Genomic DNA, 23984 nt, shown 5'->3' with positions numbered 1-23984 from the left:
GGGATTACATACCTCAGTCGTACCAGGATGTGGTGCGAAGCTGAGGTATGGGAATAGGGGGCGACACCTAAATAGTAGGCGCTGGGACTAAAGCGGAAAGGGGATGTATATAAAAGGAAGGAAGAGAATGAATAAAGATGAAGGCATTGCACGATCCATTCTTTACAGAAATATCCAGGTCAATTCTCCGAACACTGCGAGTGAGCCAGTGGCGATCACTTTCTCAGATGCGACGTCGACGTCGACCGTGTGTTGTCGGGTGAGAGACGTTGGTGAACCCAGAGTATTCTGATGGTCATGACGATAACTTTGCCGCTAGCGTCATTGATAGCTAGGCTAGCTTCACCTGTAGCAGCGAGAGGAGAGAGCAATTTCAATGATATCCAATGATCACTGAGCTTTACGGTATTGACGCGCACAGTGGAGGACCCATCGAACCTACGCGGACCGTGGTCAGCTGGAAGGATGTATTTCCCAGGGAAACATCGACAACTGAAGGTATCAGTTCGTTTGGATGATATCTTTCAAGTCAATGGAGGCAAAAGGTAATAGTTGTCGTGATTGAGTAGCCTCAGTTGCGTTGCGAAAGCGAGTCCAAGCAGTTGCAGGTCCTCCGTTCCGTTCGTCACGTGACATTCAGTTTCACTTCACTCTTTCTTACTTCGTCTTTTGGTGGAAACACACCATTCCCAGTCCTCGCATTCACACAAGCGCGAATTCCCCTTCGCACCTACAACAGAAATTTATACGAGTTACTATGTTAAGCGCATGAAAGATACATACTGAGGACAAAACATGACTGAGAACCTCGATAAGCAAACTATATTAAATGTAGTAGCAGACTCGATTATTGAGTCTCACTTGGGCACTGCAAGGAGGGATTCCGCGTAGGCGCGGTATTTCTTCGGTATCCCAACGGGCCGGCTTCCACCCAAGGCAGCCATGAATTTCTCAAACGTCAAACAGTCTCCCAGAGTCTCGAAGTCGATGTCGTCGCTTCGTGGAGCAGGAGAAGGAGCGACAGCCTGTGGAACGGTCGGAGAAGGGGCTGAGCCCTCGTCATCATCCTGGTCTTCGTCCCACAGTCTCATAGCGAACAGGTCCGTTCCGATGACTTCTTCTTGTGCTTGGTGGGCCAAGTTCGCAAGATTGTCCCGGTTGACTTGTGCTTGTCGGAATAGGTTGCAGAGTGGTTGAATCCACAACGCTCGCAACGACTTGAACACAGGCTGTATATTGCGGAGTACGGGCTCTGGATCCCCCAAGAAAGCATGCTTCGCATTACGAGCTTCTCCGTAATCCCCAGTCCATGTTTTCAGCACTGGATTGACAGCGCCGGAGTAAGGGATGTCACTGCCGATGTTATAATGCACTACCGCCCATATAAGCACATAGAAGAGCGATTCGAGATCGTGCCGATACAGATGGACAGGCGGTTCGGGCCCGAGTAGGTCGTAGGCCATGAACGGGCCCGTCCCGGTTCGGTGGTTGGTGCTATTGCCAACCGCATCGACGGGTGTGGCTAGATCCCAGTCATTGAGGACCCCAACGACGCGCTTATCATTAGTCCACAATAGGTTGTTCTCGCTTATATCCCTATGAAGCACTTTTCCGTACTTCGTCACGGTGCGGTGGCCTGTTGGTTTCGAAGCATTAGTAATGTCTAAATTACGAAGTGACATCGCCACATACACTCAACGATGTCAATGTATGCCATTTGGAACCCAATCAATGTTTTGACTTCCCAAAGGTGTTTATAGCGATCCGAGAATAGGAGGGTGAAGTACCGCTGCTCCAATCCATACGCTATGGTCATGTCGTGGAAGAGACGCCGTGGTAGTCCCATAGATTCACTCTTGAGTGATATAGCGCAGTGAATACGAGGTAGATGACGTGTCATCCATGGAATCTTGTCGACGAGATCTTTGACTGTATCCGCCTCGAAATACGGACGTTTTTCCATTGGCCAACTGAGCTTGGCAACCATGGTGCCCTCTTGTCCTGATTCAGCACCCTGTTTCTCCTTGCTGGCCACACCTTCTGAGTGATCCTGGGCAGGTGATTCTTCGACTAGATCTCCAGGCAAGACATGCGATCCTCGTCCAGTGAGACTACCAGATACGTATAGCGGATCACCAGTGATTTTGAAGTGGGACCAGACCTTCTCAACGGCGGCTTCGCCTTTCACTTTATTGCCAATAACTTTGTCGTCGTCGCCCTCGTAAGCACTATCCTTGCTGCTGTTATATTTGGGCAGCCTAAGAATGGCGTTTTTCACCGAGAAGAGCGGCTGAGAGAGCAGGGTATCGGTGTTGGGTGCGACGAGTGGCTCGAATCCTGCTTGTGCAGGGTCGCACTGTCCAATGGCTAAAGCGAACAACGCTAGCTTCCATGGCTCCTCGTCGAATTTGAAAGGTTGAGTGTAGATAGCACCCATACGATCGTAATAATGCAATGCCACTTGTGTGTCTATGATGACCACACCAGTGGCCCATCGTCTGCAGGCGGAAGCCAAGAGCTCCAAGGCGTATCCAGCCGCTTGCATTTCTTTCCGAGTGAAAACTACGAGTTTCGGGCGTTTTGAAGCTGGCATCGGTCCGTCGAGGGTATCCGTGCTAGAATGTTTGCGTTTGGTACTAGATCGCGTCGTGAGTGTCGGGGTGGGCACTAGGCCGGGCGATGACACAGCTAGAGCAGCTGTAGCAGTTGTTCCCTCTTCGTTAAATATACCTATGGTTGAGTCACTGGCTGCGGTGCGCTGTGTGCGAGGTGTCACGGCGAACTCGACAAAGGCTTTGGCGAGTGACCAGGCTATGGGTGCCTCCTCGTCGTGTGAGCCGAAGAAGAAAAGCTGGTCAGGGTTTCCGACGTTCCAGACGCCTTTCAGTGTTGTCTCGTCAAGGGACGTGTGGTGTACATCAAGCTTGCGCCCGTCGTTGGTGAAAGTGTCGAAGAGATCGGCTATAATTGATTGGAATGGTTCGTAAAGATCCTCTTTTTGCGCGCCTTCATTAAGCAACTTCGTATAGGTAGGCAAGCCCTCGACCTTCCATTCTTTGCTGCGTATGTACTCGATATCGGCCTTCGATACGCCATACACGTACTGCACGTAATCCTCCATATCTACATCTCTGGAGATGCGGCCGAAAAGCTCTGCTCGTAATGCATCGTCAGTGCCTACATCAAGACGCGTGAGCAAGATTGTGAAATAGAACGGCCGCCACTTACTGCAGTCGTCTTCGGAGAACGACTCGGTCGAAGAGTAGAAGTTGTAATAATTGTAGTGATGAAGGGAGTCGGTAGAAGAATAGCCGTTCGTGGAGGGGTCCATTCTAAGGCAGAAGTTGTGGCGGATAGGGTTAAGGCAAGGCTGAACGAAACAAAGGCAGTGGATGAAGTTTGGGCGAGGCCCAATTTGGGCGAGGCCCAATTTGGGCTTACCAGTGACTTAGATTAGTTTCTTTCGAAAACAATGGTCAACAGTGGTCCACCTGACGAGATACCTGGTGGCATACCTGTACGGAGCGTTACCTGCCAGAGTAAAGTTCGTTGACCTTATCTATCCTCCATCTCCATCATTGTAGCTCATTGACAGGAAGAAGAGACAATGAGACGATGAGAGCTCAGAGGATGTAACGGACACGCTTCGTGTTATTGCTTTTCCCGCGTCAAGTTATATGTGAGCGGAGGACGGTTCTGTTATATTGACAGCTCTTACGTGGATGATTGTAGGAATGCTACATCGGCCAGCGTACTGTGTTTTTTTTGTAAAAGGGGGCCCCATAGATGGATGAGATCCTCCAACTCTGACTGGCAGTCGACTCAAGTCCTCACTGTCGATGGTGTGCCCACCGTCGCTCCCATTGGGCGTCCTAGGCGGGTATCGCTTTCGCTTCATGCTGGAATCCACCGTTTGCGCATAATTTCGTCTTCCTGCGTTCTCCTGCTATATTCCTATGCACAGGAGAGGGAGTCACCCACTAATTCTTACACCGTCGCTGCCGTCGTTGCTGCGAATGAGAGGAATTTCGGAGGCGTGTATATTTTCCGTTACGTCCTGAGTCGGGTAGCTGGAGTAATCTGGGCGCTTGGTGCGGCGCTAAATTTCCTCCTTCCAGACGTCTCGTGACGATTCTCGTCAGCTCGACGTCTAACGAGCGGATCACTCTGGCTTGCCATAGTGCTAACAGTATATGTTTTGGCAGGTTATATCCGACATTGGAAATAACAGTCTCATCGTGGTGCAAAGTGCGACACATCCTAATACCATCGACTGCGTTTTCGGCTTCCATGGCGGGCCAAATCCTCGTTCGCCACTCTCGATACACACTCTCCAATAGCGCACGCATCTATGCTCGTCTCACCTCCACCTTCACGCCGGATCTCAGTGAATGTCAACTTTCCACCCACCCCCCCACTGTACGTCTGCTGAGGTTTTCAGATTATTGCTGCGAACGACAATGTGATGGGTGCACCTGCTTGTGTGACAGTGCATCTTACCGCCGGATGTCCAGGATGCTTTATTAGCACCAGCGCAATGAATGTTGATGAATGCCGCACCCAAGGGCGATGCAAACACCACAACTCGAGCACTTGTGTGCAAGAAGCTGTCTTGCACTTTGACGGGCTTCTGCAATGGTAGGCTTTGGTTGTACAGTCACAAGCCTGTCTCTTTGTTTTGTTTACTGCCCGTATTAGGAGTCAATTCACCGATAGTTGCATGCTTACGCATACCTCTCTATCGAGAGAGCTCAGCACTCCTATTGTCACTAGGGGCATGCTCCCTGTTGCCAATACTTGCGCGTCTGGCTACCCTAAGTTTGTTGCCCGCTGTCATGAACCATGTCTGTAGACATGGTAAATGAGTATATTCAGCATTGTACTCCCTCAAGCAATTCTCTCTCCATTTCCCCAAGCTCCTATTTCCCCTATACCCCTATTTCTCCTAAAACTCTTCCTTCTCAAAAACTCTACCATTCCCCAAACATTTTAGCATCTCTCACAAAAATTACATAAGTGCTGCTACCCTTTCCCTTGAGGCTTCTTACAAAAGCACCAAGTTTCCTTCTCCATTCCTGAAAACTTCCTCACTTTTAAATTTTTCCCTTCCATTCTAAATTTTCCCCTCCATTCTAAAATCTTCCTGCTGAGTCACCAAGACACAATAGCATGGCTTGTATCCATATGATTTCCTTTGTTCCAGCTTACTACTCCCATTCCATTGGAGCCCATTTTTCCAAACTTGTCCTTTTACATTCATAACTTAAAATTTTAGAATGCAAACTAAATTCTTCCCCTTCTTTTATTTTGTTTCAGAATGCAACTCTGCATTCCTCCTCACCATTTATGACTCAGTGCTTACATTACATAGCCATGCAAGACTAGTATATAAAGCCTTGTATTATATAGAATAGGACAAGTTTTTACCCCCTAAGAAAGGTTCACCTAAGATCTGCAAGGATTTAGGAACTGATCTAGCTGTACCTAGAGGATCTAAAGAGTAGGTCTGATCTAGTACTGCCTAGAGGTTCTTAACACCAGTAAAATCTAAGGTGAGTAAGTCAAATCATCAATTTAAAACTCAAAAAGCAGTATTACCTTGTTTCCCTGTTTTTCAAATACCTACCTATTTCTTTATACTTTCACAACTTTGATAAGAAACCCCTAAAAACTTCGAAACCCCTTTTCCAACCAAATAAAATAAATACTTACAATTCTCCCTGTTTCTTCATAAAACTTATAAAACCCCTCTCTTTCTCTCTCTTTCTTTTGGAACCAATATTCCATATAGAACATCTGTGTTGCTTGAAAATCTTGTATTTCTCTTGCACACTTGCCCCTTTTACATACTAGAATCTCTGTTTGTGATTGCTAACCTCTTTAGTTAACAACCTTCACCTCAAAATACAAAACATAGACTATACCTCGCCATTATCTGCATATACGTTATCTCTACCCACCAAATATAAACAAATATGTACCTTCTCCTGTGACGACCCCTATTGGTGAAACAAATACAAAGAAACACTCCTAGAACAACCGGGCCAACACTTGATCTTCTATCAAGGAACCAGTGACCCCAGACACCTACTTACAAAAAGGGTGTGACACCGCATACATCATCCTATCAATGGGACATCTATCATCAGTGGTGTCCATCTGAATGCGACCATGAAGGATACGGTGTAGACCCCACAGATGGAGCCTTTGTCTTGCAGAAGTTAGGGTGTTTATTGGCACCATTTATTGTGTATGAGGCCGCATAGTCTTTGGGATCAGCACATTTGCAAGTTTCAATCTCTGTTCTGGTAAGGCTTTGTTTCTGAGAGTGGCCAGTAATTGTACATGCTCTCACAGGACCTTATGGACGTTACGGAACATAGTCACGACGACGCCTGGGCCCAGGTGCAGATTCGTGCTGAGTACACTGCGGGCAAATGCCCATAAAAGCATGAGTGATACGGAGATGGTACTGTGAGGGTAAAACAACACACTTCTGCTTATTCCCACTGTAGATACTGTAGAGTAATCTATTATATCTATCTATCTATGTATCTATCTATGTATCTATCTATTATATTAAGTCTCAATCCGTGTGAACTTTGAACTTAGGTAATCTTAGGTAAGCAGCAAATGGCCAACTGTTGCACGTGCTTCTTCTGTGTGAGGATAGAGGAATAGAAGATAGGAGAGGATGTCTTGCAAGTCAGATTCTGATGAGAAGGGGGGAATATATAAGCCATAGAGTATAAATATGGGTAGTCCCTTATACAAGCCTCTGAATGAGCTGAACAGGGTCTGTGAAGGCTTGAGGTTTGTCTGATGGGTGCTATATAGAATGATAGTACAGATGTAAATCTCATCATGAAATGAATTCAGTGTATGTAGATTAATATATACTTCAGAACTAATTACATGAGATGTAGTATGATATATTCAATTGATTACCACAATAATGAAGCTGAAATAATGGAGTAAAGGTTGGGGCAACCAGAGAGGGTAGCTAAAGCTACTCAACTTCCATGCCCTAAGCACTGAGTTTGGCTTTGGGCTCAGCATAGCATAGATAATATGAGATTGCATGATTATAGCTGTAGCAGAATAAATCTCATTTGTCAGGCTTGAATGACAAACTCATAAACCAAAGCATTTCAAGTTCAGGGTGACAGGGGATACACAGTAGGAGATAGGAGGCACAGTAACTAAACTCAGTTGTTGTGGGACAAATGGGGGGTACTTGAACATAGAATGTTAAATAGAATGGGGGGTGTAAGCAACTACATTGAGCACTTTGACAAGTGCTGATATCAATAGCCAAGACTCCTCAGCACAAATTAAGAGGGAATGATGGCGGGAAGTGGTATATATGATGGCCAAATCCTTCAAGAGTCAATCCAGTAAGTGGTTAGCAGACTGAGTGCACAGCAATGGTGAAGCAATAAGTAAACTGTACTCTAATGACTTCTAAGCACCATATTTTCCATGAGATACACTTACCAGAATGCATCTAATCTAAGAGAAACAAGAATGTTTCCTTAGTTGTTAATGTAAGGGCAACCTCAAGATAGCCGCACAGTGCAAGCCTAGCAGAGGGAGAATCCAAAGAGATGAATAAGACTAACTGCAATACATGAGAGAGCTGCTCACCTAGCAGAGGGAGAATCCAAAGAGAACAGGATAAGGATTCTCCATGCTAGGAAGCGAAGTATATACTGTAGTAGCGTGGGAGGAATGAAGGGTAACTGTACAGTACACCAGCCACAGGTACGAACAAATATCACGAGGTACGAAGGGGCATGTGATAATGAAGTGGAAGGGGAATGTACAGGAGTCGTGCCAGCGACCTGGGGAAGTGGGGACAAGGAATGACGAAGTGGGAAAGGAGAGTGGAGGTAGCCCGGACGAGTCCCGAAGTGTATCTACGAGTCCGAGCGAGTCCGAAGTGTCCGAGCGAGTCCGAGGCGAGTCCGAAGCGCGGGAAGACTTCGGAGTCACCGGACGGGGCTCGGATGCGAAGGGAGTGAACGGAAGGGAAGCGGAAAGGTAAGGGGGCGAGAGGGAAGGAAAGGGAATGAAGGGAATGTAGATAATAGTCCATGGGATGAAGGAAGGGAGAAAGGAAACGAAGGAGGAAGGGAGAGGGACAGGGGAATAGGAGAAAATAGGAGTGTCCCCTTACAGCCGTGGATTACTACGTGGCAAGAGACGCAGACGGAGGGACCAGGTACCTACCAACCACGCCCGTAATTTTCCAATCCGGGGATATTGTCGAACTCCAGGCGTCGATGACGTGTATCCCGACGAAAGGAAGCTTCACGGTGAAGCTGATACTGAGGAGCGTCATGTTGCTCAACAGCGAGTTCACCACGGTAAGCCAAGGCAAGCCCGGGTTTCAGCACATACTAACAACCGGGATACCGGGACCAAAGGACGCAACTACCGCCAGAACCTTGATTGCCATTGCACCCACCGCAGTGCCGAAGCATCTGAAGCGCCGCAACCCGTACATGAGCGGCTTCGATGCAAGGAAGAGCGGCCCCCACAAGCCGTATGACAGAGCTCTTGCAAATGCCAACACAGATGGGAATGGCTGTGCAGGGATGAGCCAGACCGCCGCCGACGACCTCTACTCATATGCCAGGATCGACCACAATAATGACAGCAACGGCGATGCACAGGCTGAGGGCTTTGGGCCAGGAGCAGACCAGCAGGCGGGAGACATGCCCATGGAGGGCTGATCAATATTTGTAGGTACAGACAAGAGTACAGACACAGGTAAAGATAGCTAGGTAGCCTTTGCGAATAAAGACACAAGTGAAGCTGCTCAGGAATGCAAGTAGTGGCAGATGGACTCTGTAAGAGAACCTCAGAGTGAGAGCACGTCACAAGATTGAAGGGCCCACTCACCAAGGGCAACTGTAAGGGGACACTCCTATTTTCTCCTATTCCCCTGTCCCCCTCCCTTCCTCCTCGTTCCTTTCTCCCTTCCTTCATCCCACGGACTATTACTTACATTCCCTTTGTTCCCCTTTGTTCCTTTTCGCTTCCTTTCCTTTCCACTTCCTTTCCGCCCATTCCTTTCGCATCCGAGCTACATCCGGTGACTCCGAAGTCTTCCCGCACTTCGGACTCGCCTCGGACGCTTCGGACTCGCATATACACCTCGGGGCTCGTCCGGGCTACCTCCATCCTCCTCTCCCACTTCGTTATCCCTTGTCCCCACTTCCCCAGGTCGCTGGCACGACTCCTGTACATTCCCCTTCCACTTCATTATCACATGCCCCCTCGTACCTTGTGATATTCGTTCGTACCTGTGGCTGATGTACTGTACAGTTACCCTTCATCCCTCCCACGCTACTACAGTATATACTTCGCTTCCTAGCATGGAGAATCCTTATCCTGTTCTCTTTGGATTCTCCCTCTGCTAGGTGAGCAGTTCTCTCATGTATTGTAGTTAGTCTTATTCATTACTTTGGATTCTCCCTCTGCTAGGCTTGCACTGTGCGGCCATCTTGAGGTTGCCCTTACAGTAAGTAAGTACCCACCCTCTTGTGCAAGCGCCCATCGATTCCCCAGGAGTAAAACAGATCCTTTCATTTCATTTCATTTCATTACAGGACCCGTAATTGTACTACATACTAAATACATCATTTATAAGTCTTTTTTTCTGTTTTCACAATAAATGGATGGAGTGTTCATGGGGTGCCTTCCCATCTATGTACTGCTGGTAGTAAGTTTCCCACATTGATTTTTTCCCTTCACTTCATCTTCCTTCTTTCCAGATCTCAGTAGCAGTATTGAGATTGAATTGTGTGCTATCCCCTCCCCTGTTTACCATGACCTATTTGGAGAAGTGAGGAACAGGGGACCCGTACATGCCATGCTGTGCAGTGGCTGCAGCCCCAAGTAGTTGCTCCATTATTTAGTGTTTTGTGCAAAAGTGACCAACATTGCAAGGGTTTTTTTAGTCACTGTATACTACCTATCTACCTACATAGGAAGTTAGTTTCCCCCTCCCTCAGTTGCGTTGCGAAAGCGAGTCCAAGCAGTTGCAGGTCCTCCGTTCCGTTCGTCATGTGACGTTCAGTTTCACTTCACTCTTTCTTACTTCGTCTTTTGGTGGAAACACACCATTAATGACGTTCAGAGTAGAATTGAAACTGAAACTGAAAGTCGTAAGCGCTCGAAAGTCGCAACCGCCCGTAGCCAAACAGTGCGAAGCCGTTAGCTGTTGCCGGCGGAGATCGAATCATCAGTACCCCTGGGTACCCCTGTTGCCTGCACAGTTATCACTGCGCACCATCTGCTATGCCTCCAGAAACATATAGAGAGCAGATCCGGCGTACTTTTCTAACTGGTCTTGTTCTAACTCACCTTCTTACTATTCCAACCCTTTCTCCTGATGAAAATGAGCTAGATCACTTAACAGATCAGCTTTTTGCAAATCTTCCGGTGCTTCAAGCCATCAATGAAACACGGTATCTTCGTGCTCGAACTCCAGTGCCCAAGAGCTCACAGATCAATCTGTTGTGGCAATACATGTCTAATCCTGATCATTACCACCGCTTCAAAGACATTACTGGGGTTTCTCCGCTAGTCTTTGACATTATCCATGATCTGATTAAAGATCATGCTGTATTCCAGAACAGCTCAAATGTACCACAAGAGCCAGTGGATATTCAGTTGGCTGTGATGCTCTACCGTATGCGCCACTATGGAAATGCAGCATCTATTGAGGCTGTTGCCCGATGGGCAGGTTGTGCAGAGGGAACTGTAGAAGCCTATACATACCGGTGCTTTGATGCTATAGAGGAACTCCATGATATATTTGTACGCCCCCTTACAGCTGAGGAAAAAGAACACGAGAAGTGTTGGATTGAAGAGCAATCTGGTTTTAAGGGTGGTATATGGCGTGAGGGTTGGCTAATGTATGATGGCACTATTGTTGTCCTCTACCGAAGGCCTGGCATGCATGGAGAAGCATACTTCACACGTAAATCAACATATGGACTTAATGTTCAGGTATACTCACCCAATTATGGTTTTATTTCATTACTAATATATATCTCAGATTGGAAATACTCCATCTAATCTTCGCATTGTAGACTATGCACATGGATTCACTGGATCTGCACATGATGCATCTGCATTTGAACATACTGCAGCAGCAAAGCACCCTGATTGGTTGTTTAGTGGACAAGAATTTGCCTGGGCTGATTCTGCCTACACACTTACCACACGGATGATACCAGTACACAAAGAACCTGCATCAAGCATTTGGTACAACCAGAAGTTTGACAAAGCAGTTTCTCATCTACGTGTGAGGTCAGAGCACTGTATGGGGGTGCTTAAGGGGCGGTTCCAGTGTCTTCGTGGCCTCAGAGTCCATATTAATACCTCTGCTGACCATGTCAGAGCCTGCCGATGGATCACAGTAGCAATAATCCTTCATAATCTGATTATCGACATCGAAGGAACCCAAGATATCTCAGAATTTACTGCAGAAGATGACCAGGAGAGAGAGACTGAGGATGACACAGACATACCTGATGATTCGGAATTTGGTCCAGCAGGGAATGAGGCAGAGGCCAAACGAATGCAATTAGTTGTAGAGCTACTAGCATATAAGTATGGACATCAACTGGAGGATGAAGGGATGTAGTATGAAATGAATGACAAATATTAAATGACTGTAGGCTAAATGAGTGACAAGGTAAATGAGGGCTATGTAAATCCTAGACATCATCATCGGAATCTTCAATATTATACCGCTTACGCAAAGATTGAACCTTTTTCTTCACTTTCTTTGGGGAGTAGCCACAAAGCTGTGCCTCTTTCAAGGTTTCCCTGTATTCCTCAACATAAAGACGGGTTTCGTCCAATCTGAACTTACGCCTGTCACGTTCCTCAGCTTGGGAAGCATGTCGGCTATCAATGAATTAGCTTCCTTATCTCTGAGTTTAATAAAAGCCTACCCAAGGTGGTCAGCAAGAACTTCTTCAATGCCTCGCTTTGCAGGTATGCGCTGCACTTTTTCCTTGGCCTTGGCCACAGCAGCATCAAGTGAAGGCGGTGTCCCAAATGAAAAAGAGGACGATTTTGGTTTATGACCAGCTCGGGGTTTTGCTGATGTTGAGGGAGGAGGAGGAGGAGGAGGAGTTGGGGAGTGTTGGGCGGTGGGTGGTAGACTCGGAGAGTGCCGAGTCAGTGGAGGTGGACTTGGAGAGTGCCAGTTGGCGGGCGGTAGAGTAGGAACAGTGAGAGACGGATCAACCAAAGACTCAAGCACTAAGGGATCAAAGGCAGAGGGGAAAAGATCAAATGTACCAGTGAACGGCTCATGTTCTGCGGTGGACGTGGTAGGTGGACCATCAGCCAGTGATGCTTCGGGTTGAGCAGTTTCGTTATAAATGATTGAGCGGCCATGTGGGCCAGTGCCGGTGATAATGAGGGGTGGGGTGATGTTGGGGCGGGTAGAGAGTATACGGTGAAGGCGTTCAAAGTAGGGAAACTCTTGCAGAATTTCCTCTGTTAATACAGCTCATGAGCCCTGTACATCCATGGGCAAAAACATATAACCTTACCCCAGATATTGTGCGCCTTTGCAGAGGTTGTGTTGGTTGGTCCATCGGGGCCAACAAGGAGACGGAGTGTCTGCTCGTTTGGGGCCTGTTCATCATCACAGACACCATCCCCAGTCGCACGTAATCGCTTGACATGGAGATGGTACTTGGAAACGAGGCCCCTACAAAAATGTGCAATAAGAGATAGAAATTCAAAGTATTGGGAGGACTTACTGCTCAATCTTCCCCTTGACACGCTCCCCTAGTGTCTTGACAAACTTGGGATTACCGGCGTACTGGGGAAACAGTTCTCGAGCAATGGATTGATGGATCTTTGTTTTTGATTCCTTGCCGGTGCGCTATGATTAATTAGAAACGGTCAAAAAAGCGGAGTCTGGGTCACGTACATCGTCCTTGTCCTGTTTCCCAAACAGTACTCTGAAATTCTCGGGCTTCTCCATTTGCGAGATCAGCGCGAAGGTAAGTTCCTGGGTCCAGGTGATCTTGGTGAGCGAGGCTGGAATTGGCAAGGGAGAAGCTGAGCGGAGGGAGGGAGGTTGGGCCATGGTGAATAGGAGGGAGCGATGTGAATGCTCTGTATGCGTACTACATCTTATAACGCAGCTGCAATGCGTTGACCATGCATTTACAACAAGGTTGGTGAAGGTTTGCTGTGGCGTTGCCGACTCGTTGCCGATCACTTATGTCATCTATTTGGCTACGGGCGGTTGCGACTTTCGCGCGCTTACGACTTTCAGTTTCAGTTTCAGTTTCACTTTCAGGTCTACTCTGAACGTCACTATTCCCAGTCCTCGCATTCACACAAGCGCGAATTCCCCTTCGCACCTACAACAGAAATTTATACGAGTTATTATGTTAAGCGCATGAAAGATACATACTGAGGACAAAACATGACCGAGAACTTCGATAAGCAAACTATATTAAATGTAGTAGCAGACTCGATTATTGAGTCTCACTTGGGCACTGCAAGGAGGGATTCCGCGTAGGCGCGGTATTTCTTCGGTATCCCAACGGGCCGGCTTCCACCCAAGGCAGCCATGAATTTCTCAAACGTCAAACAGTCTCCCAGAGTCTCGAAGTCGATGTCGTCGCTTCGTGGAGCAGGAGAAGGAGCGACAGCCTGTGGAACGGTCGGAGAAGGGGCTGAGCCCTCGTCATCATCCTGGTCTTCGTCCCACAGTCTCATACCGAACAGGTCCGTCTCTGTGGCAGATCCTTGGCTTCCCGTCAGAACGTCCTGTCCGATGACTTCTTCTCTTGCTCTTCTCGTTCTCGCATGCTTGTCTCGATTCGTCTGAGCCTCTTGAAAAAGGTCGCAGAGTGGTTCGATCCATGTAGCTTGCAATGGCTTGAACACAGGCTGTACCTCGAGTAGCACGGGCTCAGGGTCCCCCAAGAAAGCATGCTTCGCATTACGAGCTTCTCCATAATCCCCAGTCCATGTTTTCAGCACTGGATTGACAACGCGGGAGTAAGGGACGTCACTGCCAATGTTATAATGCACTACCGCCCATATAAGCACATAAAAGAGCGATTCGAGATCGTGCCGATACAGATGGACAGGCGGTTTGGGCCCGAGTAGGTCGTAGGCCATGAACGGGCCCGTCCCGGTTCGGTGGTTGGTGCTATTGCCAACCGCATCGACGGGTGTGGCTAGATCCCAGTCATTGAGGACCCCAACGACGCGCTTATCATTAGTCCACAATAGGTTGTTCTCGCTTATATCCCTATGAAGCACTTTTCCGTACTTCGTCACGGTGTGGTGGCCTGTTGATTTTGAAGCATTAGTAATGTCTCAATGACGAAGTGACATTGCTACGTACACTCAACGATGTCAATATATGCCATTTGGAACCCAATCAATGTTTTGACATCCCAAAGGTGTTTATAGCGATCCGAGAATAGGAGGGTGAAGTACCGCTGCTCCAATCCATATGCTATGGTCATGTCGTGGAAGAGGCGCCGTGGTAGTCCCATAAATTCACCCTTGAGTGATATAGCGCAGTGAATCCGAGGTAGGTGACGCGACATCCATGGAATCTTCTCGACGAGATCCTTGATTGTATCCGCCTCGAGATACGGACGTTTCTCCATCGGCCAACTGAGCTTGACAACCATGGCGCCCTCTGGTGCCTCTGAGGCTTCAGCAACCTGCTTTCCCTTGCTGGCCACACCTTCTGCGCGATCCTGGGCAGGGGCTTCTTCGACTAGATCTCCAGGTAAGACATGTGACCCGCGTCCAGTAAGACCGCCATATACGTATAGCGGTTCACCAGTGATTTTGAAGTGCGACCAGACTTTCTCGATGACAGTTTCACCTTTCACTTTATCGCCAATCACTTTGTCGCTGCCGTCCTTATTGCTGTCATCTTTTGGCAATCTAAGAATCGCATTATTTAGTGAAAGAAGCGGCTGCGAGAGCGCGGTGTCGAGGCTGGACGCAACGAGTGGTTCGAATCCTGCTTGTACAAGGTCGCATCCTCCAATGGCCAAGGCGACCAACGCTAACTTCCATGGCTCTTCGTCGAATTTGAAAGGCTTGGTGAAGATGGCACCCACACGATCGTAGTAATGCAAAGCCACTTGCGTGTCTGTGATGACCATGCCGGTGGCCCATCGTCTGCAAGTCGAAGCCAGGAGCTCCAAAGCGTACCCTGCAGCTTGTGGTTCTTTCTTATTCAAGATGCTGATTTTGGGGATCTTCGGGGGCTTCGGTCTGTCTGTGGGATCTGTGCTCCGGCGCTTCGTCCCCCCGGACGGTGTTGTGATTGTTGCGGGTAGCATCAAGTCGGGCGCTGACGCAGCTAGACCAAATACAGCTTCCTCTTCATTGATTGTGGCTATAGCCGAGCTACTGGACGTGATGATGCGTTGCGCGCTAGATGTCACGGCGAGCTCGACAAAGGCTTTAGCGAGTGACCAGGTTATGGGTGACTTGTCGTCGTGCGAGCCGAAGAAGAAAAGTTGGTCTGGTTTTCGAACGTTCCCGACACTTTTCAGTGCGGTCTTGCCAAGGGATGCATGATGTACGTCAATCTTGCGTTTCTCGCTCTCGAAAATGCCGAATAAGTTGGCCATAATTGCCTTGAATGGTGCATAGAACTTCTCTTCTCGAGCACCTTCGCCAAGCAGCTTCATGTAGGTATCCAAGCCCTCAAGCTTCCATTCTTTGGACTTTATTGCCTTGATGTCGTCTTTCGATACGCCGTATACATGTCGCACAAATTCTTCTAATTCCACGTCTTTCGTGATGAGGCCAGCAAGATCTGCCTTCAAGGCAGCGTCCATATTGGTGCGGTTTCGAGCGTACACGCCAGTTGCCCCTTGCTTACTTGGCGTAGACATGCCTAAGTTAAGATATGTGAGCAAGAGTATGGGATAGTAAGGTCGACACTTACTGGAGTCGTTGGAGGAGAACGATTCAGTTGAAGGGTAGATATGGTAGAAGTTGTAGTAGTCGTAGTGGTAGTCGTGAAGTGATTCTGTGGAGGAGCAGCGACTCATGGTGGGATGGTCCATTTTAAATCAAGCGTGGTGGCAAGGTGGCAAGACTGAATGGTGGTGGATGAAGTTCAGGTTTGGACGATTGCCAATTTAGGCTTACTACTTAGATTGGTTGCTTCTTTTGGCCACTAACAGCAATAAGTAACAACAGACAACAATGGTTTAGCCACCCCCTAAGTGTAAGTCGGTGGGCCGTGGCTAGATTGTGGACTCTGTACTGTTCCACACACGCACAGTGGTCCTGGCCACAGATGTCTCATTATTTGGCGCTCACGTAGGGTTCCAGGAATATTGACGAACATGGACCGGTACGATAACTCAGATATTTAACTACAGAAAGCGACGAAAGTTACTTTTACTGTGTGGGAAAAAGTTCGCACAGTAAGGTCGAAAGGTCGAAAAGTAACTTTATGCACACTCCTGAGCGAGCAACACTAGAAAACCATATCCCCATGTCATCGCGACGAAGAAGCAGGCTCACAAGAACACCCTCCTCTGACGGCATGGACTGCCAAAATATCGCGTACCATTGGGTGGGGGATGGCAGGAGCTGTTTACCTGCGGAGAAGCACCTTCCCCCAAGTCAGCTTCGACTTTCACCACAAGGATGGGCCCAACGTGCGCAAGCGGAGAGCAAAGCGTTGTTTATCGTATAGCCGTATATGTCGTATTTGTTCGCCGGCTATAGAACTAGGGTTGATTACTACTTGGTCGTCAGAAACATCAGTGTACCCAACACAATCCCCCACGTCTGATGACCTGCACTGAATCCAAAGGCAGCCTTGTCCACGCTTCTACCTCCAAGTGCGACGGTGATGAGCGCCCTCGTCCCCGTGCCAATACGACTGCGCCCTCCATTCAACTATTCATCTCATGTTGTTGTCCGCCCCGTCCGGGCCCCAGGTGTCCCAAGGAACCAGCATGAGTGCATGACCAGGAGCCATGGCGGCGTAAGAAAGCAGGACGCGATTGGGGACAAACAAACGGAATCTAACCCCAAACTGCGCGTTGTATGTTGCTGACATAACGTGGATGTGAGATTTCCGCTGTGGGGGAAGCCGTTTTGGATTGAAGGGGCCGTGCAACGATGGGCGGTGAATGAGAGGTGAAGAAGCGCAGCGAGATGCCCGGAGTCAAGGAGGGGAGGAGTAGCGTAGCCTTGAGCTCGGAACGTGGGATTCGAGAGTCGTTGGAGAACTCAAGGGTATAGATTTGTATTGAACCACACCCTTTGAGTGAGGGGAGCATGAAGGATCGTGCAGACAGAAGCTCGCAACCACCGCAAGTCACAGAATAGTCCTCGGTCTACCGAAACAAGAATGAGATATCAATCAGTGTGGAATGCGGGTCACTTACGAGCCATAGATCGCCGGTCATCCAGTTCCACAGGCGGATGTGGTCAGACTCGGCAGCAAGGGTGGTATATTGAATCAACACAACGTCCTCTGCAATTTGCAGTAAAGCACATATGATGAAGGGGTGCCCAACGAAGGGGTGGACCAAGGACTTTGATTCTGAGCCGTTGATCACTAGGCACGGGGATTGCGCAAGTTGGTGCGGCTCTTTGGTCGCCATGGAGTAAATGTACAAATGCGTATTTCTTGACTTCTCCGACGCGACGGGACTAAATAACAAGCCTCGTAGGTCAATATTAGAACGACCGCGAATTGAGCGAATTATACACACATCCGAGTATCTTCTAAGAATATGACAAGGTCCTGGGTAGGATCCATAGCGAAGTCTCTGGCGGCGAAAGGAAGATCCCAGGTGTCGATAGAACTGGCATCCATCTGACCCGTATCTGCGGCTCTGGGCATGGATGGCAGCTCGACGCATACAAACTCGTGCGCTTCTGTCAGCTTGGCAAGCACATCCGCCACAAGCTCATATGCTAAACACTCTCCTGGAAGATGTGCAGATACGGCGTCATTCCATTCCATCGCCGCCCAAGCGTGGCGCCGCCGAATGATAGTGGCCAATCGGTCCGAGTACGGGGTTGACGAAGCCGCTCAAGTGCATATGTTGTAAAATGAGAACCAAGCCTCTTCCCTAGTGACCAGCTTCAAGCAGATTGTGCGAGTCGCAGGCGCTTACCGATTCAGGGGCCGGCGGCAGTAACGTGCCATGCCAACCGAGTTCCCACGCCCGCACTCGCATGCCATTGTTCGCCTTTTATGGTAGTCCTTTTGTCCGCTCAACAATGAACAAGCAACAATGGCCAGAGCAGAAGAATAGAAGAATACGCGATGGATGACAATGGCGCGGGGCGATACTAAAGCCTTGTGCGGCGCGGATGGTGGGATCTAAGGTTCTTTCTGACCACCACCGCCAACGCCCCATAGCGAACGCTTTACGCTAACGACCGACTACTACGAAGACTACGAAAGTATGAACAACACTCTGCTATCTACTTGTGAGTGCTCTCGTTCCTGCTCTCTGAGGTTGGATATCGATACTGATGTTGGCTGCGAAAAGGCCTGCGGAGGCAAGCGCGCACGCGCACGCGCAGACTCCACGCCCAACCACACATCGCCACTCTGCAGATGATCCCCGAGCTCGAGGAGGACGCCGCCTCCAGCTCAGGCTCCCGGGCATCGTCGCCCGCGCCGCGCTCCGTCAAGGCCAGCCGCCGGCAGGGGAACGTCAAGCTGTCGGACATACGCATTGTGAGGGATATCGACGTGTCGTGTGGGAGCGGGGAGGAGAGGTGGGTGTCGTGGGCGCTGGAGGGGTACGGGGAGCTCGATTTGTGTTCGCCGCGCCCGGCGCCGTCGCCCCCTTCGTCGCCGTCCTCGCATTCCTCGTTGTCGCCCCCGTCGTCGCCACCGTCTGCATCTGATGAAGAGGACTTTTTCGCGAGTCAGCAGCTCCAGCGCATCCTCCCGCTTTCTATCACGAAAATCAACAGGCCCCTTCCCCAGGAGCCACAATCCGTCACAGAGCAGCAACGAGAGTCAGACGACGCGGATGAAGACGAGTTTGACGTTTCCGCCTACTACTCGTCGCCATCTTCCGACGATGAAAGCAGCGACGACGAGGCAGGGTACTACACACGCGAGCTGCAAGATATCCTCACTCTATTCCCCCTCTCCTCTGCTTCCATGCCCTCGCCAACTACGATTGCACGCCCCGAATCTATGATTTTCCCTTCGTCTACAAGTACTAATGAAAAGCGGGCGAGTCGACCCCTGCCCACGCCTCCCCGCTCTTCCTCTTCCACACCATCATCCTCTCCTTCGCCGTCGCCTACGACATCCAAACGTTCAAGCACGGGCAGGACTTACGTCATCCCATCGCGCCCTCCTCCTCCACCCCCAACCCACCAGCGACGCCGCCCGCCGCCCCGCGTATCCGTCCCCTCCGACTTTGACCTCGACTCCAACACCTACGAATTCGAGTTCGATGACGCAACGTCTCCCTTCCCCCCATCGCCGCTCTCCATCGTCACCCCGCCCTCGCCCTCGCCTTCCGACCAGTCCGACGTCGACGTCGACTTCCCGCTCGCCGACATGGACATCCGTTTCGAGCTCGACGTGGATATCGATCTGGACGTGGACATGGACCACCCGCTGTGCTTCCCCGAGTCCCTGCCCGTCACCCCCATGTCCCCCGCCACCTTCGACGCCTACCACAACGACGAGTACGCCCTCGACAGCACGCACCACGATTCTGACCTCCTCCCGCCCTCGCAGACGCTCAAATCCCGCTGGAGCTCGTCCACGCTCTCGTCGACCTACTCCCAGCACTCCCCCGCCTCCCCCAAGCACAAGAAGAAGCACTCGCGCTCAGGGTCTGTGCTCTCCGCGTCCAAGCTGAAGTTGTACTTCAGCGGTGGAGGGCGGAAGAGCCTGGACGCGATGCCCTCCACCCCGCGCACGCCCTCGACGCCACGCACCCCGATGTCGCCCAGGATGGCGTCGGCCTCGCGGGTCCCGTCGACGCCGAGCACACCCATGACGCCCAGGACCCCGCTTTCGTACAGGTACGAAAGCCCCCCGCCTACCACGCACCGTCCTGCCCATGCGCACACGCACACACACGAGTACGCCACCCGCAAGATCCGCCGGAGCGCCTCCGTGACGTCGCACCACTCCCTCTCGTCGTCGTCGTCCTGCTCCTCGAGCGGGTGCAGCGACGTGAGCAGCGCGAGCAGCAGCGGGAGTGGGCTGCGGAGGAAGCCGATCCCTGTCGAGATGTTCTTGAGGAACTGAGTCTTGCCAGGTTGAACGAGGCTTTTGAGCGCAGCTGTGTTCGTATTCGCCTTGATGTTTCGCTGTTTCGATGTTTCGATCGTCCCGACTTGCCATCTTTTTTACGCACCCCCGAGCCCCGCGATCCCTCCTCCTCCCTCCCCGCTAGTGGGTCGTTGAGTCGAGTCGAGTCGAGCACCGGGCATCGTGGCTTCATCCCATCCCCCTTCCCTCCTCCTCCTCCTCCTCCTCCATCATACGGAGTCGAGTCGAGTCGATGAGTCACGGAGGGCGCCGAAAAGCATATATGAATATATCTATCCCTTTCGTTTGATTATCACTTTCGTTGCCCATTTCACCCATTTGCCATCTTCAATCCATTCGTATCCATTCGTTAGTGTACATACCCTTCCCCTGCATGCTCGCACATTCGCGCTTCGATTACCCGCTGTATCCACCACATCTCGTATCCGCATACTACTATATCACGTACCATATACTACTTAGACTGCCTCACTCACTCTTACACTTACACTCTCACTCTCACAACGCATAACGCATACAAACGAAGCAATGTATTTTTAGGTTTAGCTAGTGCTGTCCGATCAAACATCCATTATCCATTATCCATTATCTATAGTTGAAATTGTGAAAATTTGAACGTGAGTCTCGAATGTTCAATGAATGAACAGATGAATCGACTCTGGATTGGAACCGGTGAATTGGAATCGGTGACGTTCGGGCAGAAGTCACTAATTAAGACTGAAGAGACGCCACACTCCAAGGACCGGCTTTCCCATTCCTGGCCAACTCATTACTCGTTGCTGCGTTACTGCGTTACTACTCGCCCCGAAGGCGGTTCAGACGCCATTTGGTGAGCTGATAGTCTGTAGTCAATGATACATGTTATGTTGGATATATGTTGGATATATGATATAGATATGTGGTGTAGGACACAGCGATTGTCGTGGGCGCTAGAGCATTGGCGGGGCGGGGCGGGGCTGGGCACTGGCCATGTTTTATGCGTCTCTTCCTTCTCCTCTTCCTCCTCGTTGTGCTCTCAATTTACATAGCAAGTTCAAACACCAAACCTCTTCCGCGCTCCGCATCCCAGCCCTGAGGCTTGGTGCCGAGCGCTCACAGAGCATCTCTCTTACTTCGGACTCGACTTCGGACTCAGAGCCCTATCCCTTATTTCCTTATTTTCAGGGGCCCATTCGTCCGCTACTAGCCACTGAGCGACCTCTTCCACCGTGTATATTAAGTCATGTATTAAGATTCAGGAAGAAAGGCAGAGTCCGGAACAAGGGAACACAAACACAAACACAGACGCAAGACAAACACGAAACGAACACGAACACGCAACAGCACGCCCGGTACTGCGTACTGTACTAGCCAGTGATTCAAGATGCGCGCGCGGCCACGAGTGTCCTTAGGCACCGGATACAGGCGCCGTCTTCGGCCAGTTGTCCAGAAATACGTAGGCGTCCTCCGTGGGCGGTTGGATCTTGGCTAACGCGCCGAGACGCTCGTCTGGTGCATGCACGAAGCAGATTTATGTCGGTTGACGATCAGGGATCAATTTCAGAATGTGAACGTGAATGTGGGTGTGATGGGCGTGTAGAAAGATGATTGTTAGAAGGACGTAAAAATATGATAAACACACGAAACTCACAAACGGGATCACTAGCAATCGGCGTGAAATGCTTCAGCGCCCACGACGTCCCGGCGGCGACCTCGTCCCGTCTACGCTGTCTCTGTTCATTCTGCGTGTTCCAAGCGAGTCGTAAAATCACCACGACAACAACACAAACCCCGGTCAGCACCAAGAACGAAGCGACAGAACAACAAACAACCCCACCTCGATCCTCCCCTTCTCCCGGCTCGCGCTCTCAAAATCGCCTTCCCGGATCCCCTTCGCGACCAGCCTCCACAGCTTCCTCGTCTCGAACTCGCCCATCTCGCCCTCCGGCGCGCCGTCCCCGCCCCCAGCGACGACCGTCACCTCCTCCTTCGGCCCGTTCACATCGTGGAAGTCGCCCTTCCCGCTGACGCCCCCCTTCACGAACTTGCTCGTCGTGTGCCACAGCCCCTCGACGACGTGCTCCCGCCCCGGCGCGCCCGGGGCAGGCGAGACCGTCGCCTTGAACGAGTGGCTCTTCCCGGAGAAGTACCCCTTGCCCTTGTACTCGACCGTCGAAACGAAGCCCCCGCCGACGATGTAGGACGTTTCGCAGAGCTCTATGTAGGGCGAGCCGTACCAGAGGCCGTCGATGCGCAGCCGCGGGAGGGTGATGAGGTATTCGGTGACGGGTGGGGCGCCGGAGGCAGAGGAGGCAGAGAGATTCTTGACGGTGAGGATCGCGTGTCCGATTTGTTTGACGATTATAGAGCCGCCTGTTGTGCCAATAGCGGTTCATTCACGGCGCGGCGTACGCAAATAAGTAAGCACTGACCGCTGAAACTCGTCTTCTGCGCGTTGTGTCCAACCAGCTTCAGCCCTTTGGCCTTGTTCTCGATGACGTAGGCTGTTATGGGCGGGTGGTGGGATACTTGTTCTACGAGGAGGTCGGTTTGACCGCGCCCGCCTTTGTCAGGCCACATTCCGTAAAATAGCCTAAACAGGGGAGACAGATGTTGAGCAACGAGGAGACGTGGATAGATGCAGAGATACCCACTCTCCTAGAACTGGATTTAATGGCCTGGTGAGAGGTGGGGTTAGTAAGTTCGCGTGTCTTCAGACGAGCCCAAGGATTTGCTTACTTCTTCTCTGATCCCATAGTATCGTTTCGCGAGGTATATTGCCCTTTGAGCGTACTCTAAAGAAGGGTGGATGTATCAGTAGGTTGTAATAAACGAGAGAAAATAGAGAACGTACAATAAACCATTTGAGGACCGCTAACGCTCTATCTTCGTCAGACTTTGCATCTGCTATTGCGGCGAAGAGTTCTGGTCGTTCGCACCAGTACGCTGCAGACGTAGGGGGAGTGCATCAGTCGCTTTGAACACTTTCCCGATGAGACACGGATGTAATCATAATCGTACCAGGAAATTCCGTAAGCGAAACTGGGGATAAGATGAAGGGTGGGGCCGTCATTGATGATAGATCTCCAGAGAATGATGCGATGCTATTTTGGTCGTGAATTCGTGATTGCGCAGGCGATGGAGGATGCATGGGCGCGGGCACATCGTGATAAATTCGTGGTTCGGTACAGCGCCAGCCCGTCCCCGTCGTAGAAGGTTTCATGGTCGCCGCCATCCAGTCAACATCGGCATCGGGGGCGAGAACAGCGTGTGTAGGGTATAAAATACGCAGAAGGTCGTCAGAAATCATCAGGAAGGATTGTGGAAGCTGGTTCCCAGATCCACGGTGATAGAAGCACCACCCAGTCCAGCCTGGTAATGCAGAACACGTACGATTTCAAGAACGACGTCCAGCTCCCTCTCTGCGACGCAGGAACCGCCTGCCATGATCAAACGCGAATGAACGAGCGGATCCCATGGATTCTGGAGAACAACACACCTCTCCGACTTGTTCAGTCATCGTGGAACTGTGTATTGATGATTACTTGGAGGAATGCGAGCAGCAATGCGGGGAACGAGGCTGAATCGATCAAGGTTGGGAAGCGGCGCAGTAGGTGGGTGGAGTAGAGGAAGATTAGCCGCCCAACCTGGCACTGTCACGATATACCCATTTGTCTGCTAC

General features: G+C 50.4%; 7 protein-coding genes across 7 annotated transcripts; 2 read left to right on the top strand and 5 right to left on the bottom strand.

Moving 5' to 3' along the window:
- Positions 1-857: 857 nt before the first annotated feature.
- Positions 858-3331, bottom strand: PC9H_011595 (uncharacterized protein; the record flags this gene model as incomplete). The annotated part of the gene is made up of 3 exons (XM_036781078.1): positions 858-1636; positions 1693-3177; positions 3229-3331. The coding sequence occupies 3 exons, from the start codon at positions 3329-3331 to the stop codon at positions 858-860; spliced, it is 2367 nt and encodes a 788-aa protein (XP_036626933.1).
- A 4954-nt stretch (positions 3332-8285) lies between these two features.
- Positions 8286-8738, top strand: PC9H_011594 (uncharacterized protein; the record flags this gene model as incomplete). Its single annotated transcript, XM_036781077.1, has 2 exons — positions 8286-8369; positions 8430-8738. 2 exons carry the CDS (start codon positions 8286-8288, stop codon positions 8736-8738), a joined length of 393 nt encoding a protein of 130 aa, XP_036626932.1.
- A 3233-nt stretch (positions 8739-11971) lies between these two features.
- Positions 11972-13129, bottom strand: PC9H_011593 (uncharacterized protein; the record flags this gene model as incomplete). Its single annotated transcript, XM_036781076.1, has 4 exons — positions 11972-12528; positions 12585-12745; positions 12798-12922; positions 12971-13129. 4 exons carry the CDS (start codon positions 13127-13129, stop codon positions 11972-11974), a joined length of 1002 nt encoding a protein of 333 aa, XP_036626931.1.
- A 407-nt stretch (positions 13130-13536) lies between these two features.
- PC9H_011592 (uncharacterized protein) lies at positions 13537-16088 on the bottom strand (the record flags this gene model as incomplete). The annotated part of the gene is made up of 3 exons (XM_036781075.1): positions 13537-14351; positions 14408-15931; positions 15983-16088. 3 exons carry the CDS (start codon positions 16086-16088, stop codon positions 13537-13539), a joined length of 2445 nt encoding a protein of 814 aa, XP_036626930.1.
- Positions 16089-17078: 990 nt separating this feature from the next.
- On the bottom strand, positions 17079-17905 carry PC9H_011591 (uncharacterized protein; the record flags this gene model as incomplete). The annotated part of the gene is made up of 3 exons (XM_036781074.1): positions 17079-17393; positions 17445-17712; positions 17775-17905. 3 exons carry the CDS (start codon positions 17903-17905, stop codon positions 17079-17081), a joined length of 714 nt encoding a protein of 237 aa, XP_036626929.1.
- Positions 17906-18338: 433 nt separating this feature from the next.
- On the top strand, positions 18339-20299 carry PC9H_011590 (uncharacterized protein; the record flags this gene model as incomplete). Its single annotated transcript, XM_036781073.1, has 3 exons — positions 18339-18370; positions 18431-18501; positions 18564-20299. The coding sequence occupies 3 exons, from the start codon at positions 18339-18341 to the stop codon at positions 20297-20299; spliced, it is 1839 nt and encodes a 612-aa protein (XP_036626928.1).
- A 1411-nt stretch (positions 20300-21710) lies between these two features.
- Positions 21711-23822, bottom strand: KES1 (Oxysterol binding protein; the record flags this gene model as incomplete). Its single annotated transcript, XM_036781072.1, has 10 exons — positions 21711-21811; positions 21954-22044; positions 22140-22675; positions 22735-22895; positions 22957-22980; positions 23042-23097; positions 23157-23248; positions 23324-23406; positions 23696-23742; positions 23802-23822. 10 exons carry the CDS (start codon positions 23820-23822, stop codon positions 21711-21713), a joined length of 1212 nt encoding a protein of 403 aa, XP_036626927.1.
- Positions 23823-23984: the final 162 nt, after the last annotated feature.

Source organism: Pleurotus ostreatus (genome assembly GCF_014466165.1).
Source record: "Pleurotus ostreatus strain PC9 chromosome Unknown scaffold_9, whole genome shotgun sequence".
NCBI classification, from domain to species: domain Eukaryota; kingdom Fungi; phylum Basidiomycota; class Agaricomycetes; order Agaricales; family Pleurotaceae; genus Pleurotus; species Pleurotus ostreatus.
The sequence above is the reverse complement of the archived record's forward strand: the minus strand, read 5'-3'. Positions and strand labels throughout refer to the sequence as shown.